Source organism: Coturnix japonica, chromosome 12 (assembly GCF_054131305.1).
Source record: "Coturnix japonica strain WE chromosome 12, WE-NBRP24, whole genome shotgun sequence".
Classification (NCBI taxonomy): Eukaryota; Metazoa; Chordata; class Aves; order Galliformes; family Phasianidae; genus Coturnix; species Coturnix japonica.
Genome location: NC_140674.1, coordinates 10,245,873 through 10,264,889, shown reverse-complemented (window position 1 = coordinate 10,264,889; position 19,017 = coordinate 10,245,873). Strand labels below are relative to the sequence as shown.

The following is a 19,017-nucleotide window of genomic DNA, read 5'->3' as shown; positions in this document are numbered from 1 at the left end:
AACCACAGAATATCACAAGTTGGAAAGGACCCATAAGGATCACCAACTCCAACTCCTGATATGTGGGACAAGATGGTATTAAAAAGTTTAGGTTTGGTGAGGTCTCAGAGCCGTTGGATTAATAACGTAAGTAGGAAGGAAAGAAAAACTATCTTCAAACAACTGAAATTACTCTGAGCTGATGCAGTGTGAGTTCTCCTGAAGAACAGTCGAGTCACTGATGTGTAATATTTCAACGTAATCAGCTGTGCCACCATTTACAAAAACATTTTCTTCTCTCCTTTCGCAGTTAGTTTTATGAAAAATTAATTCTCTCTTAACTGCTTTTGACAAGAGTGTTCGTACATGTGCTTCTGTTGGAAGAAATTCCAAAGGGAAAATAACAAATTGCTGCTTCAGTCTTTTGTGGTCTATGTAGCAAGATCCTTCAGCTAGTGCCATGTACTCGGGCTCAGGGAGCAGCTGGGACTCACCATTTGAACAGCAGCCTTGTGAAAATAAGGTAAGAACCATTTCTTGCCAGTCAGTGGAGCATGAAATAAGGATAGGTTTTTTAAACGTTCTTTTTGTTGTGTTTTTTCTCTCTTACCGTTCCAGACCCAGAGGTACAGGCAAAGTTGTCGCTTCCTCTTCAGACAAACTGCAGGTCGGAGTATGTCAACCCAGAGGTTGGGCCACATTTTAGTTTGAGGTTTTACAGCGAGACGGACAAGTTGAGCTCATTCTTCAGGAGAAATGTGGGCTGTGGGGGTTATGGGTTGGTGTTGATATTACAGCATGGGTTGTGGGCTCGCAAAGCATTGAAATGAGCAAACAGTGCAAAGTAACGTGTTATGAAAAGGGAAAGGGGAGATGATCTGGAAAGTATCAACCAGATGGGGAGCACGGTGTTGTGCTGAGCCACCAACCAGAGAGCAGCGTCAGAGCTTCCAAAGTGTGGGTCTTACTGCAGGAAATCGCTGACTCCCTGCAGAGCTAAGGAACCTGTTACAGCAAAGTGTTCAGTGTGGATCTCCTGAGACTGAGTTTGGGCTGTGTGTAAGTTCTGAGGAGTAACAGGTTGGTTTAGAACCATGCACAAGTGGTGCTTACTGCAAACGGGTCATTTCAGCATCTCCAAGCTGAGCAGTGTGTGCATACAAAGGCAGCTCGTTCTGCAGGCGCTGAAAGCCAATGCCAGCTACAGCAGTCACCGTCCATCTCCTTTCCACAATGGTTAAATGCCTTTTTCTTGTAATCACAGCATCTGACATAACTTTGTAAGCACTGCATAAAAATAACCAAATGAACTAGAAAGAAGTTTTAAAGACACACGTGACTTTTTATTGAGGCGGTATTTGAGTTCAGATCTGGGTTTAGCACATGGAACTTAGGAGGACTGCAGGAAACCAGGCACTCTGCCTAGCTTCTGTTCTGCTTCCTTTCTTTCCTGCTGCACGGCCTGCTGTGTTGCCTGTGGCCTTGGCAGCTATGTGAGGGAATGCTCCATTTTGCATACGGTTTATTAACGCTTTCGTTTAAGCTTCTTACGTAACTGCAGGTATTGATAAAGGTCTTGTTACGTGTGACTGTTTCGTATGGGATGAAAAGAAACACAAAGCACACGGTCAGCACATTCCTGGGCCTGTGATTAATAACCGCCTGTGAGCCGTCCCACGGCAATAACCATCCGGCTCTCGCTCCTTAGCTCAGGACCCTGTTCTGCTGCCGATGGCTGTTCCCTGCCGTTCCTGTCCATCAATAACACCCAGCTGTGCTGTGTTTCCCTGCACTCCGTTCCGCTCCCCGCGCCGCTCGCTCCGTCCCGTTCCCGCCGTGTCGCGGCTCCACACGCATCTGAGGCGCCGCCCGGGAAGAGGCGCCCCGCCCTTCCGCCCCGCCCCCTCTCGCAGCGGCCTCCTCGGATTGGCTGGCGGCGTGTGTACACACACGAGGCGCGGCCAATGGCGCGCCGAGGGCGCCCGACCTCGCGCGAGGCGGCGGCCAATGGGAGCGGCCGGCCGGCAGACGCCGCCAAGCTTGTGCGGGGGAGAAGGAGCCGGGAGAGCGCGGCGGGATCGGGCCGGAGCAGCCGCGGGGCGATCGCGGCGCCACGGAGCGGGACTCGCGGCCTGTCCGTGCCGAGCTGCGGGGCTCCTCGCCAGGCGGCGGCGTGTGAAGCGGAACCGCGGCCGGTAAGTGAGCGAACGGCGCGTCTCGGCGCCTCAGCGTCGCCGCCCGGGTCCGGTGGCGCTGCCGCGTTCGTTCCCTTCTCCCGCCCGGGCCTGAGGGAGACGCGTCGGGATCCCGCCGGGACAGCAGCGCCTTCATTCGGGCCGGGAATTGCGCTTCAAACGCGCCTCGAGAAGGACAGGGCCTGCACCGCACCACGGCCTGGGTGTGACTGCGTGAGGCGGGGTGTGTGAGTGTGTGTGTGTGTGTGTGTGTGTGTGTGTGTGTGTGTGTGTGTGTGTATGCGTCTGTGCCGGTGCGGCCGCTGACCTGACACCTGCGTTGGCCGCGCGCTCTCCCGGCTGTGTTTGGGGCTCCGCCGGTACGTGACACGGCGCAGGGTGCCGCGGGGCCTCTCGGTGAGGGGCCGGTGTGAGCGGCCGGGCCGCGGTGCCGATGGCGGCGGGGCGGAGTGGGGGGGTGGTTGTGGGGGGTCGTTGTGGTGCGCGCGGTGCCCGGGGACGCGCCGAGGCCGCCACGACAAAAGTTGGAAGCGCCGCTCGCCGCGCCCCGCCGGATCAGGGCTGAGGGCTCAGGGCCTGCCCTGCACGCCGTAGGCCGCACGGGCTTCAAGGCGGAGGCGAATGGCGGGGTGAGTGCGGCGGATCGGATCCGGGCGTGCAGACAAAGGGAAGAAAACAGCTCGTAAGGGAACTAACTCCGAACGGGGGAGAAAACCGCAGCGCGGGGCTTGCGGCACCGCTCAGCGCGGGGCTGGCAACGGGCTGCGGAGCGCCGTGCCGTGCATTGCCGTGCCGTGCATTGCCCTGCCGTGCCGTGCCGCGTATTGCCGTGCATTACTGTGCTGTGTATTGCTGTGCTGTGCCGTGCCGTGCATTGCTGTGCCCTGCATTGCTGTGCCGTGCCGTGCATTGCTGCGTCGTGCATTGCTGTGCCGTGCCGTGCATTGCTGTGCCGTGCATTGCCGTGCCGTGCCGTGCATTGCTGCGTCGTGCATTGCTGTGCTTTGCCGTGCCGTGCCGTTCCGTGCCGCCCTCACGTGCTGCTCCGCTCCTTGTGCCGCCTGCCCCGCCGTGCTGTGAGCGGACACAAAGCGGGTGGTCGCGTCTGTGCGGAGCGGCGCACACTGACTTGCTCACTCTTCAACACGGCGGGTGGGAAATTCAGATGCGATGGTTACGCGATCGGTGTTTTTATTTTGGAAATGGGTTCGGTTATTTTCACGGGTCTTTGTTAATATTCCTCGCTGTTGGTTTCTTTCAGCTGCACGGTTGTACTGTAAGGCAGTAGAAATGAGGTCAGAACCAGAGCTGCTTTTGTGGTACTGTACACATCTACTGCACACATCTCGACTAGATGTGATCTTGTATTAAAAAAAAGCCAGAACATATACATAGAGAGAGGCAGAGACTGTATAAATTGATGCTACTAGAAGAGAAACGAGTAACAGCTTTGCCATTTCTTTGCCTGCATTAAGGCTGGTTCTCCTGATTGTAGCACTTTTTACCTTGTTCATGAGTACAGTGATGTGCTCACATGGGGCAGACCCGTGGCTGCTGCTGGAGCACGGAGGTGGAACGGCATCTCGGGACGTTTTTGCTGGTGCTCTGTATTGCATGGAGGCATTTTTGTACATAGCCAAATTCTGCTTTTTGAGAGCCTGTGTTTGCAGTAACCTGTCCGTCACCTGATGCAGCACTTCAAAGAAACGTGGAAGCTTAAGTTCACGTTGCAGAAATGAACATACATCGAATAAATGGTGAGGAGAGGGAGGAGAAGCATAAATTCTTGTTGGGAAATGGTTGTGCAGTGAGCCTGGTGCCTCTGGAAGAGCTAAGAGTAATGGCTCTGGGAATGGTTCAGTTCTGTACAGAGGAAAAGGTGGTTAATTGTTAGATATTGGTAGGTTTACCTCATGGCTGCGTGTTAGACTGATCACATTTTACAGACGAGCTGTTGGGGCTTCTTGTAACCGCTTCCTGCTTGCACAGAAATCACTGTGCTAACAGAACAAAAAGAAGCTGTTTGACCTGCGTGAGGTTGATAGAATTAGCGTTGCTGAAATCATACGGCACTGATGGGAAGGCCGCTGTTCCTCTAGTGGGTTCCAGTGGGTCGGCTCACTTTACAGAGTGGTGAGGCTGTGCCTTGTGTGCAGCAGCTCAGCACAGCTCTGCCATGTGAAGGAGCAGGCTGAGCAGCTCAGCAGGGCTGTTCCTGCTGCAGGAGGACTCCTGGTTTGTTCCTGTTCTTGTGTGTATTGGACAGTATTGCAGGAGCCTCCTATACATCTGGAGCTGCCTGTGAGCAACCACCAAGTGAAGATAAGGCTTTGTATTTTAGCACCTTCCACTGGGTTTAGCAAGAAGTAGGAACTGTGGTTCCCAGCTTTCCATCCCCTTCAGGAACACGTGATGTTGCTCATTTGAAGTCAGCAAAACTCACTGTGCTTTGGGGAGAGCGTGGTGTTCATCTCTGAGATGAGCTGACAGGGTCAGGGGAGGGAAACTGCAGCCCGTACCGGGCAGGTTCAGTAAGCTGAGGTTTCTTTCTTTGTGTGCTTTTTCTGCACATACTTTGAGGTGTAACGAGTAAGAATTTCTCATTTACCTTTCCAATTGTATTCGTAGGACACAACTACTAATGAACCAACAGCAGGTTGTAAAATAGGGAAAATAAGCTGTCAGTTGTCTGGCCTGGTGCAGGAAATGCATTTGTGGAGGTGGTTGTGTGTACAGAACCAAGAAGCCACTGGAGCCAATGAGACAGGCTCACAATTGCAGGTGTTCAGAGGAGAGCAATGCACAGAACCAGTGTGCATAGGACATGGAAACCAATGGTGTGAATGCCTGTTGTGGGCTTGAAAAACTCAGCACATGCTTCTGTATGCTGGGAAGCAGTGCAGAAAGGAGCAGATACAGCAGCGGAATGTTGGTTTTACAACAGCTGCCTGTTCTGATTCTTTGTCTTTTTGTAGTATCCATTGTTAGAATGAGAGCCGCTTGATTTTTCCTGTGTTTCTGGATTTATAGCAGCTCTTCTGCAGGTTTTGTTATCTTGCATTAATGGCTCAGTGTTTTTTCTCTCAGAAGTCAGGCCGTGCTCCTGTTTGGAAAGTCGTGTTTCTCCACTTCCCTCCAGCTGCTGCTGGCAGGTTGGTCCCTGTGGGGACACCCATGAGCTGGAATGGTCTCCCAGGTAAAGAACCCTTACCATGTGAGCAGTAGCTGTAATTACTGGGACAGTTCTAACTGGCCTATATTACAAGAGCACTAATGTGACCAACAGTTGTGTGTAAGGTTAGGAACTGCATTTTAAAGTGAGCTACGTCCCTGAGTGAATTCTGAAATGCTGTGAGGGGTTCTCCATATGTTGGAAGGAACGAGGCAACTTTTCCCCTAAGTATCAACCTGAGCCTGAGAAACCTGAGGATACGTTTCTGTTCTCTGAAACTGTGCTCTGATTACAGCAGGCTTCAGTTTATTTAGAACCCAGCTGACAGGTGTAAATACACTTCAGCGTTTTGTAAAACCTAATGACTTCATATATAAGATGGTAGAATTGTAGGGTTGATTCTGTCTAACACAGCAGCCTTCTGTATCCAACACAGCTCGTTGTGCTCCTTGCTGTGTAAGGCACTGGGGAAGCTGAGGTGCAAAGACAAAACTTCTCACTGCTTCCAAGTGAGCTGTCAGAGCGTGCCCACACTGCAGTGAACTCTCCAGAGGCTCAGATCAGTCTTTGTACAAACACATCGTAACCAACCTTCTGTCACATTTAAACCCATAAGTTAATTTGCAGTGTGTCATAAATGCTTTTTGCAGAAACCAAGTCTCAGTGTAGTTCTGCAGGCCGGGCTACCAAGCAGCTCACTCAGCTCGGCTTTGGCTCTGTCCTGGGCAGGGGCCAGGCCGTCTGACTGCCAGGGGCTGCATCAGGCTCAGAGCTTTCCTCTCCCTCTTTCTGCCCCACCCTCGTGATGCTGACACTATTAGAAGCCCAGTGGGCTGAGCAGTGGGTCAGCGTGGCAGTTCTTGAGAGTGCGCAGTGAGGGGATGGGGTGGGAATTGTAGGAAATAAGAGAAAGTGGAAGGTCCCTGATGTCTCTGAGCAATGATATCAGGGCGGGATCTTGCATCAGTGCAGCAGGTTTTGTGGAGCTGCACCCTAAGGTAATTGATTCTGTGTGCTGTAACCAAGATTTGTGAGTTTGTGCATCTCTAGATAAAGGTTCTTTTCCCTGTTTTGGCGCTGTGACAAGTTGTGACCAAAAAGCTGTGCCTGGCTGCCTGGTTGTGTTTTAGCTTTTCCTGTTCAGTGAGTCCTGTTGTAATCTCCAGTCCATGCAGGAGCAGACCCACTAATAGCTGCACACTGCAACAGAGCTTCTCGCAGACAGCAACGTGTGGGAAATGTCATAAAGTCTCTCCCTGTCGTCAAGGTCTCTATCCCTATATAACATGGGGATCTTTAATTAACTGCAGACATAGAATTATCTTGAGTTCAGTGGATGTTAAGGTTTTTCCAGCTGTGGGGTATAGAGGTGAGTGTATCTCAAGAGGACATTTCAGCTGTTCTGTGTATCAGTCGCTGTATTGATAACTCTGAATGTTCTAGAAGGTCAAAATGAAAATGCATTTCAGGACAATATCCAGAACGTTCTCTGATGTATCACGCAGCACATAAACTGGTGGCAGGTAGTAAGAAGCTTGGATGAAAACTCAGCAGAAAAAAACATCTGCTTCTTTCTTTTGCCCCATCCCTGGGGGTGCCAGTGCCGGGCTGGATGGGCACAGAGCAGCCAGCACATGGCAGGGGCTGCGGCTGGGTGGGCTGATGGGTCCCTTTCCTACAGCATCCTGGGCTTCACCGGAGCTTAATTGAAAGAGGAGTTAATGAATTATTGGGAATAGACCAAGACTGTCTTACTGAGGTATTTTACAGTCGTCTGTATAGATAAGTGAGTGTTTTGTTTTGTTTCCAAATGTCATCCCACCATTGAAATGAACACCTAAAAGAAAAAATGCATTTGAAAATATGGTATGTTCCTCTCTGACAGGAAGGTTCAGTTTGTGCTGTTTGCTGACAGAAAGTGGTTCTGCTTCAAGTGCCTTTCAATCTTCAGAGCTCTGGGTGAGGTGATGCTTTTAAACTCACTTCTAAAGGTATTTTATTTTGTTTAAGGTTCTGATCCCATTGTACAGTCATTTAGGCTTGTTCAGGCTCTTTAATCACCTCGGCTGTTCTTTTGAAGGCATACTTTTACTTTGTTCACAGTAAATGCTGGAGAAAAAACGAGTTGTAGTTGCCGACAGGTAGTTGTAATGTACGTCATTGTTGGTGTTCCTGAGAGCTTCTTTTTTGCTGTTGTTTTCAAGATGAAAACTGCCATGTGATAAGCGCGCCCTGTGTCTGAATGCACCCACCCCACCGGTGGCTTTTTGAACTTGTTCATTAAGTGATGAGCCAGGTGTGTATGGACATTGATGTACCTTTTTTTTCCCAGTTTGGGGCTGTGTTTATTCCTCATAAAGGGTAAAACTGAGACCGTCACATGAAGAGCTTCAGAGAAATAACGTGTGCGATGGGATCTTCTTGAACGAGTTCACAATCCCAAATTTCAGTTTCATGACCTTGATCCCAGAGCTGGGTTTGTTCTCTGTAGTACAAATAAGTCCATCTGATTAGCGCATACACGTTGCTATCTTTTTAACTAAACTTTTAGTTCTTTTTTACCACAATGCCTTCAAAATGGGTTGAATGCTGACATGCTTTTCAGGAAGGTGATGCACTTGCAGGTGTATTTCTGTTCAGTACTGTGTGATTTTCAGGTTGTGCTGGTCTGAAAGCACAGATACAGTGAGGCAACGTGTGTGTAACAGGTGGTCTGATCCATGTAGATGCTGTGCATAAATTAGTATATTGATTAACGAGGGATCTTTCTGTGGCTGCTGTCTTCTGAGGTCAGTGTTGTAGTGCTGCAGCTTCCAAGTTAGTGTTACAAAGAGGGGGGTGAACAGCACGAGCTATTTTCTGGCCAAGGCAGGCATGATATGGGTTGGTTTTGGTGGTGTTGAAACTAGTGACACTTTCAGTGCTTGTAGCTGACCCAGCAACTTGGAATCGTTTCCACTTTGCAGTGCTCTCGATGGAGTAAATCACAAAAAACATTCCTCGGTCATGATAAAAACCAGCGTTAAGGATCTGTGCAGCCTTTTCTGTGTTTCACAAAGACATTTCCTTTGCATTTTAGGTAGTCTCCAATAGTTGCCTTATTTTGTAGGTGCTTGATACTGACATAAATTACACTTTGTGTTGTGGGGAGGTGGCCTGTGTCTTTGTGAAGCTGCAGTACACAAAGTGCAGGTCAGAATTCAAGGAAATTAAAGAAATCTAAGATGTTTGCTACTGATTTATTGTCAAGGGCTGGAAACAGACTGTTCAGGTGTGGGGTTTATTCTTTCCTACTGCAAGGTTTTAGCCAACGTGTGTATTAAAGGAACAACTTAAAGTATGACTTTGGGCCATAGAAAATAATGTACAAAGGAGGATACGTGTAGCATTTTTCTCAGGTAACTGGTTTCCATTCTGCAGTGTTTGTCTTATTGGCGTTTTGCTTCAGTATCACTTCAGAATAGATCTGTCTATTGACTTGTGATGAAGGATAAGTGTGGAGAACTAAACTAACTGAACTGGAGCTTGATGGTGTACATTGCTGTAAATCTGCTGTTCTCGGTGTCTTTTGATGGCATCAGCATAAGTGGTTGTGCAGTGGAAGCTCTAGAAGAAATCACACCTTGCAACGTACCTGGCTGTACCGCTCTGTTCTCTCAGAGCTGTACAGTACTTGACCAAAAGGTAAAATCATGGGAGTGGATTATAAACCGAGCTTAGATTACAGAGAGCTTCAGTTCAAGTAAAGCAGTGTGTGTGTGTGTCATGTGCTTTGGGCTCTGTGTGTCATTGTTGCACTAGAAACCAGCTCAGGAACAAAACGGCGGAGTTTTGTTTCTCTATCTGTGCAGGGCAAGCTGTCAAACAGCAATTCAGAATGCAGAGAATCTCCATTTTGAGGCCATCTGTGTAAGTTCTTTTGTCTGGACCTGACAAGGGGTCATGGCAGATGGTGGGGTCACAAAGTCTGGCTTCTTGAGCTTGACAAAATGTGTTCATAAAGCTGGAAGAACACCAACTGTTTGCACTGCCTGAAAAGCACTGCGGCAAGTGACTGTAATAGTTTATGGACGCTGCCTTCTGGATCACTAAGCTTGATGGCAAGTAACTTGTCAAAGATTAAACTAGTTTGCCTATCTGCCAGCAGGTTGAAACTGCCTAGAAAATGTTTTCTTTGCTGTGTTTTAGTTGAGTAAATTACTTGTAAAGCCTCGTGAAGTGAGACTGGGAAGGGAAAATGCATCATGAATTTGGGCCAGAGCTGCAGGTGATGTGCTTGGAAGGTGCGTGTGGGGGAGGAAAAAGGAACGGCAGAATCCTGACTTACAAACGTGGTGCATGTTGTCAGTGTTTGATCTTTGCTGTGGGCCATTGCCACCACATGGCTTTTCTGTGGCTGCTCTCTAGGTTTCAAGATGGCTGCACAGCTCTAGCAGTCCCTTTTCCCCTGGAATATTAATAGATAACTTTGTATTCTTCTAATTATTTCCTCACCAGATAAAAGTGCTTGTTATTTTCTTGGATGTTTTGTTGTGGAACTGAAACCAAAAGCTCTTTTTGCTACCGTATGTCTTAGTAGACAGAGAGCGTGGTATTCAAATGCTGGAATAGCTGCAGCAGGTTGGGGCAGCAAGGGAAGTAGATACAGCTCATTCAGTAGGAAAGGGAGAGCACTGCCAAACTGAGTAGCGTGTTTTCCTTTAATTCTAATAGCAGCTGAAGTGATACAGTACCTGAATAAACTAAGAGATCTGTAGACAGTCTGATGGAGATCAAGGAGCATGGAATGAAGGAATGACTAAAAAAGGATGTGGCAACTGAAAACATTCATTATTCAAACATTTATTCATTCCCTGAACCATTAAATAGACAAATAGATACATAAATAAAAGAATGTGACAGTGTCTCCAGGTTCTCGGGTTTATACTCAAATGTCTTTCCAGAACTATCTCCCTAAGACCTCTCAGCTTAAACCTATAACAGGTGCTGCGTTCCCAGCTGTCCCCTGTGGGTCCCACACTGTGGTGCTGGCCCAGCACCTGCATGTGCCCCATTACAGCTGCAGGTGCCGTATGGGGCAGCCCCGCAGGCAGCATCAATATGGCTGCTGCTGGAATGGCCTTATTAAAGGATGGGGTTAGGAGGGCCCAAGGATCCTGCTGCTCTGCTGCTTGTGGGAGCTGGGGAGGCTCCTGATGTGCTGGGTAAGTCCAGATGCCATGGAAAGCAGAGAAGCAGAGGTGGCACCCGCAGCCTGCTTGTTGCTCAGTGGCAGCGGGAGGGAGGGCAGAGTCTGGCACTTCTCCCTCCCTGCTGCTGCAGCACGGCCTGGCAGGGCTGGAGCAGCTCCAGCTTAGGGTGGTGACTTTCGTTGGGTGTTTGAGTGGCAGTGGCCCTGTGGATGCTGCCATCTCTGCCTTCCGCTGCCTCCAGGCTGCTCTCTGGCCCAGCAGCTGCTCCCTGCATGGCCTGGACACCTGGGCAGCTGCACAGATGTTTCCAGTTTAGATCTCCCTGCAGGGCAAGGGCAGCCAGGGCTCTTGTGAGGGCAACCCTTCTCTTGCACTGTTCAAGCAGTTGTGGATTATCTCTCTTTGAGTGGCAGTAGAAGAGTAACTACAAAATGCAAAGGAGAAGAGCTAGTTACTATCAGTTTAGGACTGTAAGATACCAGAAGCAGGGCTTTTAATTGATAAAGACAAACATGGGTATTAGAAAGGTGTATTGGTCAGTGTAGGCTGACTAAAACAGAGTATGTTGCACATATGTGTGTTTTTCCCAGTTTGTCTTTATTTCTGACAAATGCTCCATGATTTCAACAGCACGGCTCCTGCATGGAGTGGCTGTGCACCCAGCTGATGCTCTGCCATGTCAGCTGTGTCCCTAAGGCTGCTATGTAGGTCCAACCAGAAAAAACCACTAAGTATGTTTTGCATGATGGCGTAAACAGGAGATGTGCAGCTCCTCTTTGATCCTCATGCTTCTAGTGGATATTGTAGAAATTTAGAACGCAGGCTAACAAACTCAGTGATGTTCTTTAAGCCTTTTAAATCATACCTCACTCTTCAGGATCAAGTGCTAAATGTGTAAAGGCTTGATCTGGAGATAGTGTCTTGAAGCAGGACTTGAGTGTGTGCTGAGTTTGAGGACAACACTGGACTAGAGGAGCTATAGGCTCCCTCAGGTGTAGAGAGGCCTTGCAGAGAGATATTGACAAACATGAAGGCTGGGTAATCCCCAGCTGTGTGGAGCTGAACAAGAGCAAGTGCCAAATTCTGCACCTGGAGTGGAGGTGCCCAGGATATACGTACAGAAGACGTGGGGATGAGAGGCAGGAGGGCAGCTGTGTGGAAAGGGATCTGGGGGTTCTGGCTGACAACAGGTTGAATCTGAGCCAGCAGAGTGCCTTGGCAGAACAAAGGGCCAACCATACCTGGGGTGCACCAGGCCACCGGGTGAGGGAACGGGTTGTCCCACTCTAATCTGTGTTGTGTGGCCTCTCCTCACACACTGTGTGCAGTGTTGGGCACCACAATATGAGGACATAAAATTGTTAGTCTGCGTGCAAAGGAGGGCAGGAAAACAGTGGAAGGTCTGAAGGGCCAGAGGTATGAGGAGCTGCTGACGTCCCTAGGGTTTGCTCAGCACAGAGCAGAGGAGCTGAGGGGAGCCCTCATGGTGGCTGCAGCTCCTTACAGGGAGTGGAGGAATGCTGAGCTCTGCTCTGTGTGACAGCCATGGGGTCTGTCACTGCTCCTAGAGAGCAGGGGGCTGGGACTGGGATGGGTCAGGGGGGCCAGGAAAAGATTGTTCACCAGAGGATGGTGTGCAAGGAACAGGCTGCCCAAGGCAGCAGGCACAGCCCCAAGCTGCAGGAGCTCAAGAAGCGTTTGGCTGCTAAGACACGGGGTTTCAGTTTTGAATGGTGCTGCAGGGAGTTGGGAGTTGGACTCAGTGACCCTTGTGGGTCCATTCCAACTTGGGTTCTTTGGTTCTTTTGGTCTGGTTCTTTATCTGCGTTATCCATACTCATGAATGCAGTGTCAGTAGAGACTGTCATGAGCCACATACACTACTGCAATCATTTTTGGTCCTCTCTTAGAAATGGTGATGACAGTGGTCACACTCAAAGCTTGCAGTTTGAATTTCAAAGGAATCAGCATAGATTGTACTTGCGTTTGCAGCTGGTGAGTTCTGCTGTTAGTGACTGAGACTCACAGCGATCAGTTCAGGTGTTTTCTAAGATCTTTCTGAATCAATTCCACTCCTGGAAGTGGAGCTTTTCTCCCTCGTGCATCTAAGCACAGTTCAGATGTCTCTTTAAGCCCCATTTATTAACAGCAAGTAGTTCTTCAAAGTACTTTCAGAGTACTTGAGCATTTTATCAGATTATCTGTCTCTAAAATGGTTTGTGCTGCCAATGTTTGTAATTTGTTTTCTTCTTTTGTAAGACTTGTGGAAGATTTGATTAAAAAAAAAAAGAAAAAAGAGAGAGAGAGAGAGAAGTCACTTGGAGAATTCTTCAGTTTATGTTTATCTTCCCTGGAATTTTAATATAACTAATTACAAAGGCTTGAAAATATTTAAAAAGGAATTAGAACAGGAGTGGGGTTGGGGTTCTTTTGGATGCTTCCTGAATTAGCACATTTGCTGTCTCTGTACATTTCCTGGTGTTTCCTGCTCCTTCTCGAGATCTTTGTATGTGCGCTGTGATAGAATTAGGCATTTTCTCAATTGACAGTTACAAAGACACAATGAAAAGATTAATTCTCCTTCAGTTTTTGTGGTCAGTCTGTATTTGATGTAAATGGTTCCGTGGCTTTAACTACAAGACTTTAGTAATGGTGTGATAAGCTCTGCTAGCACAGGAATGTATCCGGACTGCATTTAAGATTTCATTTCTGAGTATTTCAAGCACTGTAAGTTTCTAGTATATGTGCTGAACCTCCTGTTGTGGTGAGTAACTTCACTGAAAATAAATACGTGCAAAATTGGGCTGTCCCGGGGTGATGCAGAGTTTGGATAGATCTGAGAATGTATTTTAACTCTCATGTTTTAATTTTCTTTCTTACAGGGTGTTGGTTTTAAAGATTCTGTGAAGATGAAAAGGGACATCTTATGGTTTTACAGAATATAGAGCGAGACCTTCTGACATGACGGCAAAAAATGTAAGTTTATAGTTGTGTGCCATGTATTCCTTTTTATACCAGTGTGCTGCCAGTCGCTATTGACTTTCAGAATTTGAAGCTCTTTGCATTAGTTCTCTTGAATGGACAATATTTTTGCATACTACAAACATCTTCTACAGTATTTTATTCATGTAAACTAGTTGGAAGCTCCTTAATGATACAGAGTTGAATCAGTTATAGGTCAGGTTAACAATCAAAGCAGGAGCTTCTGCTGTTGTTTCCACTAACATTGCTGCAAACCTCTCGTTTTGTTGAAGCACCAGAGTAAGATCCTACTGAGTCCCAGTGTCACAACTGTAAAAAAGAGCAGACATGTTTATTTACCAATGTCTGTGTGCTCCTAGAAGACTCTGGGCTTTCCTGCCACATAGCCAGACTGTAGTGTGTTGTCCAGAAGCTCTGTCTTTTACTTCTCTACCCCCAGTTCTGAGGAAGCTTATAGAATGGATAGCATCCTGACCTTCATTTTTGGTCTGATTTTCAGTGCTTCTTGAGGTACACAACTTGTATACAGAATAGATTTGATTAAGGTGGTCAGTTAGCAAACATCACTGTGAGCCCTCAGCAATTTGTCGCCTTTGGTAAAACATCCTGTGGTTTAATTAAATTCAAACAGGCTTAGTAACCAACATGGCTTAAGAAGAAAGTACCCAGAACAAACATGCAGGGAGTGTTAGGATGGCTTTCAGTTCAGATGTTCAGAAGCAGCACAAGCTTTTGTGCATATTTTGATCAATGTCAAGGCTATAGCTTGGTTAAATTAATTCTCCAGACCTGGAAAGATCTTTTCTGTTCATTTTATTAGTAAAGTTATTTGCTTTGTAGTTCTAGGAAAGGCTTTCCAATGTCTTAACTATTTGATTCCAGCTGACCAACTCAGAGGATAAATTAATGTGTATTACTTATTCTGTAGGCCATGCTCAAGTGTAGTATAAATAGATAATTCTACTGATGTCTGTGGTTTTGACCTTTACTTCAGTGTAGTCAAAGGATAAACAGCAGTGCCAGTAAAATCCCTGGAGTGCTCTGCAGCGTGGTCACATACCCTGGAAGGAGCCTCAGGAGTCCCATCTGTTCCAGTGCCCTGCTTAGCACCTTGTCGCCTTCATGCAGAGCGCAGTTGTTCGGGGCTTTGTCCAGGGCTGCTCAGGGCTTCAGTTTTTAAAACCTCCAATGGCATCCAGGCTGATCAACATTCCCTTGTGCTGAATATAGAACCATATTTTTGCTGTTAGGTACTTTTAACTCAAGGCTGTAGTTTCTTTATAGAGTAAGCATTTTATTGGTATGCGTGCTATAAAAATTTCTAAAATAAACTGTGCTAACCTAGTTTATATTTGTTAAATATACTTGTCCAAAGGATCTGGGGGAAAAAATACCAATAGACTAAACCAACCAACCAGAAAACAAGTGTAATAATAACAGGAGTAACAATGTGCTTTCTATCTTTATTTGCAGCACTTTTTCTGCATTTCCTAACCTCAGTTACTTATTACTACACATACTGGCCAGCAGCATCAGCCCCCACTTATTCTATTGCTACTTGAAGGCCAAGGAATGCTTCTGAAATGTAGAGCTCAGGGTTTGGTTTGTATCTTTGGGTTTCTGCAGCCTGAAATCTGTTCTGAATGTAAGGCTGCTATCTGTTATGCTGTCTGAAATGTTTTACTGATGTGCAGAGGTTGAAGTGGAAGATAATTTCTGAACAGAGCTTATCTGCAGAGGTATCTCCTCCATCTCTTTTTATTCTGTTGAAGCATCAAGGAAAGAGATATTGAAAATACTGGAGTTTGTGCAATTTTGGAGAAAGTTAGAAGGGGTGTCTATGCCACCAAGTAAGTGCACACCAAGAGTCTGCCACCTCTGTGTTCCAAAATCACTGCCCTGCATCTGGGATGCAGTCGGTTAGAGATGTGTGTGCTCCTAATGCATTGAGACAGCAAAGTACAGCAAGTTCAGGCCGAAATGTCTTTGTGATCTCACATGCACAACCAGGGCTGAGCTACTTTGTCTCTATGGGCGCTTGTGCTCTTCAAATTTTCAGTCTGCTGAACACATACAGAGGTTGAGAATAACATTCCTTGTTGCTGTTTTTCCTTGCTGGGGGAATTACCAAGGCTGGGCACGCTGCTCTCTTCAGGAAAGGCAGAACGCTTCCTAGTGTCTGTGGAACGTTGCTTATAGAAGAATCCCAGCCAACCACTGATGAATAACAAAATGGTGAATAAAAGTTTTGAATTCTCTTGGAGATTCAATATTTCCGTGCTTACAACATGCAGTGCACACAGATGTTGTTTAAGTTGCCTTATAATAAGTTATTTTATTCCTCTGTCATGTCTTCTAACCTGTTTTATACCTCCGTTCTCATCTGTCCTTCAGGTAAGAAGGCACTAAAAATTGAGAAATGCGGAAAACAAAAACAGCAAGAAACTTATTTTTAGGGCAAAATAAATAATGTGCCACAGGAAGGTTATGTGAATAAGAGCTGTTAGCTTTGATTACCTGATCTGTATTTATATAAATGTCCTTGCAGAGAGCTTTGTCATCACTTCTCAGAAGGTGATTGTCACGTCACAGGTGAGGTCAGTTGAATGGCCGTAAGAGCCTACAGGAATATAGAAGTAGCCAGGCTGTTTTTCCCTACCCATGAGCAACTTCCTTGTGCTATAATCCAGAAAGATTCCAGGGCAGAGAAAAAAAAACTTTTCAGGTTGATTGGAGAAAGAATTTCTTGTATGAGAGGAAGGATTGCAGAGGGATCTTGGTACCTGGCAAGTGTGTCAAGCAGTGGAGAAGGCCGATAACTGTAAGTGCAACTTGTGAAGGTTTACCTCATCTGAAACTCCCCAGATTCTCTTTTTGATACTTTTCTCAGCCCCGTTTGGAAACTTTTTAGTCATTATTTAGAACTGAAAAATAAATGCTGAAAGTATTTAATAGGATGCAAAGCTTACCAGGTGCTTGTTACCAGGTGCTTGTTACCAGGTGCTTGTTACCAGCTGCTTGCTTTGTCTTATTTCAGGGTTGGATTTATCTTGTTGTAGATAGAAACAGGAATCCAGCCCCTGCCATCCCAGTAGTCCGGACACTGGGGCAGTGTAACAAAGTAGGAGTCGTACAAAAAGCAATAAGTGATACCTGTGTAAGCTGAACGATACCTCTGCAGCCTGAAGTCTTCAAATATGGTCTCAGTAAGAATGAGTTACTTGTAACATAACAAGGGCTGCTCCAAAAGCAATGCCTCCTATTTTACTTTGTTGGCCCACAATGTCAGGTGGGTGCTGGTGGTACGACAGCAGAGGCTGAACCTTCCCCCTGGTGTGCCATTGTGTTCTGTCGCCATGTGACAGATGGAGCCTGACAGAATGGTGTCTGACATGGACGTGCATACGGAGCAAAGGTGTGGGAGTGAATTTCTCCATGTGGAAAAACGGCACCCACTGACATTCCTTGTTGCCTGCTGAGCATTTCTGAAGCCCAGGCAGTGGGTGTGAGTGCAGTGAGGTGGTGGGCGGTGTGTTTTAGCAGTGGTGTCAGCAGTGTGAAAGGCGAGCCATGTTCTGGTCTGCTGTGCATAGCTGTCACAGCACGGAGCGTGGAGTGCCTCCATCAGCACGTCCATGTGAAGCAGCCGATGGTGGTGACTGTGTTGAAAAGCAGTGCTTGGTAGCTGAGAATTTGCTCTGTCAAATAGTGCTGTATCTGCTGTGGTTTCCACATTGGAGACTTTACTTGCAAAGTAACCTACGTACTTATTTTTTTCTCTTCCTTAAAATCCATTTTGGAGTACATCTAAAATGTACGGGTGATTTATGTGAAATAGAAATTGCATTTCTTCCATTAGCCAGGATGTAGGTCGCTAATACTTGGATGGTTAAACTAAAAGACACCCAAAAGCAGTGACTTACAGAAATGCAGGTAACAGCATGACCTGCAGCCTCACTAACATCAGAATGAAACGCTATAAATGAAACACTTGCTCTGCAGTAGTAGCATAATATTGTAGCAAGTTTGTTGGATTTCCTTGAGGAAACCTTAGTTTCCTCCTCAGCTTAGTTACGGTCAGTGTTCTGTGGGAGAAACACTCTTCTTGATTTGTCACTTCTCATTTAAGCTCCCAAGAAATTCAGATTTGTTTTCAAGCTCTTAAATGAGGAGAAGCTCATGCATTCAGTGGGTGCTCTGTGCAGCTGTGTCAGTAGGACCGTCACCATGGCGGGTGTGTGTTCTGTGCAGACTGAAATTGGTGTCCTTTGGATCACAGAAGGACAGGACAAAAAACAGCTCAGGACTTCAGTTCTGACCAACATTTCCTTAAGGGCCAAATCCATCCCATCATCCAAGTGTTCAGAGAACGCAATGTAAACATTTGAATTTTAACAAGTGCTGCAGAGTCTCATTGGGCAGATAGCACTGCGGTGTGTCATCACCAGGGCTTCACTGAAGCTCACTGGGAGATGATGGGGAACGTACAGCCATAAATCCCGAGCTGAAGTTCTGCCTTTGAGGATGTTGTTGGGAATCCTAATTCTTACCCTTTCTTCTGGAACAAGTTGTTCCCTTATATCCAACACTTGGTATCCAGCCTGGTTCCTTCAGTGAAGCTCTGATTTAAAATTCTCCTATTTGTGTTTCTCAACTTCTCACAGAGGCAGGGTGCCTATGGAGAAGCCAGCTGTATATTCCCTGTGTGTAGGCAGTAGTGTGCTCAAGTGGCGCCTCTGCGGCTGGAAAGTCCTTTTGTGACTGTGCACATCGCTGAACTTTCCAGCCCCAGTTTCAAAGATCCCTTTGGGAACAAGCTGTGCACCAGTTGTCAGGGAGGGCTCGACGTGCTCCTCCTGCAGGAGCAGTCACTGCAGCCCTGCCATGGGCAGACGGGTGCCTGCAGGTGCTGCTTGTCCCCACGCTGGCAGAGGTGCTGGCGGTGCAGCGGCACCCATCCCTGCTCAGCCCTGCCCTGATGCGCTGCCACCATTTGATTTGTGTGCAATCAAACCGTTCTCTAATTGGATATGATTACAGTTCTGCATGTAGCCCTAGCAAGTGTCCTATTTCTACTGCATACATCTGTAATATAAAGCAAATACTTGATCCTTGACAGCACGGTTGTTGCTTAACTTGGATACCTGGCCGTTTTGTCCCAGTCACTTACCAAAGCGCTCACGTTTTGTAGCATTTTTTATAAGATGTTGTGGTAGTTTCTGTAATTTCCTGCTGGAGGAATTGTCCTCCATAGCCGTCACTTGGCGCTTATTGCAGCTTCTGTCTTGGAAGCCAACCAAAATACTTTGTTCACTAAGGTGCCTCAGGTGCAGCGCTCTGAAGCTGCTGGGTGCTGCATTGCTACCTGCTGCTGGGTGCACACCTCACTGCCTGCCACCTGCGGACTTGCCATCTCTTCCCTCCCTGCCTAGGAGTGGTGACCTTGTGTTTTCCTACACAAACTCCACCTTTCTGTGCCTTGTGTACATGCCAAAAT

The 19,017-nt window shown here is 47.1% G+C and overlaps 1 protein-coding gene and 2 long non-coding RNA genes across 17 annotated transcripts in view; 1 reads left to right on the top strand and 2 right to left on the bottom strand.

Annotated features, from left to right (window-relative positions):
• Positions 1–348: 348 nt before the first annotated feature.
• Positions 349–1,266, bottom strand: LOC146758847 (uncharacterized). Its single transcript, XR_014933210.1, has 3 exons — positions 1,093–1,266; positions 590–742; positions 349–488 (listed from the first exon to the last, which is right to left on the bottom strand). It is a non-coding gene; the product is annotated as an uncharacterized LOC146758847 (long non-coding RNA).
• TFDP2 (transcription factor Dp-2) overlaps positions 384–19,017 on the top strand; it is a 40,547-nt gene continuing 21,913 nt past the window's right edge. For 5 of the 14 annotated variants that reach the window (XM_085513016.1, XM_085513014.1, XM_015871482.3 and 2 more), the window contains exons 1-2: positions 2,043–2,174; positions 13,421–13,514. Coding sequence is in view for 9 of the 14 variants with exons in the window: in XM_015871482.3 (XP_015726968.1) it covers positions 13,500–13,514 (15 nt within the window). In the remaining 5 variants the exon portion in view is untranslated. Of the gene's footprint in view, positions 503–2,042; positions 2,175–2,243; positions 2,534–2,577; positions 2,857–5,261; positions 5,371–13,420; positions 13,515–15,657; positions 15,756–19,017 lie in introns of those variants that run through there. The other 9 variants (XM_085513009.1, XM_085513018.1, XM_085513011.1 and 6 more) reach the window with 9 other exon arrangements.
• Positions 14,659–16,124, bottom strand: LOC107318081 (uncharacterized). 2 transcript variants are annotated; one of them, XR_014933212.1, is made up of 3 exons: positions 16,038–16,124; positions 15,881–15,925; positions 14,659–14,740 (listed from the first exon to the last, which is right to left on the bottom strand). It is a non-coding gene; the product is annotated as an uncharacterized LOC107318081 (long non-coding RNA). The 2 variants fall into 2 exon arrangements; XR_014933213.1 differs by lacking the exon at positions 14,659–14,740 and adding an exon at positions 15,657–15,737.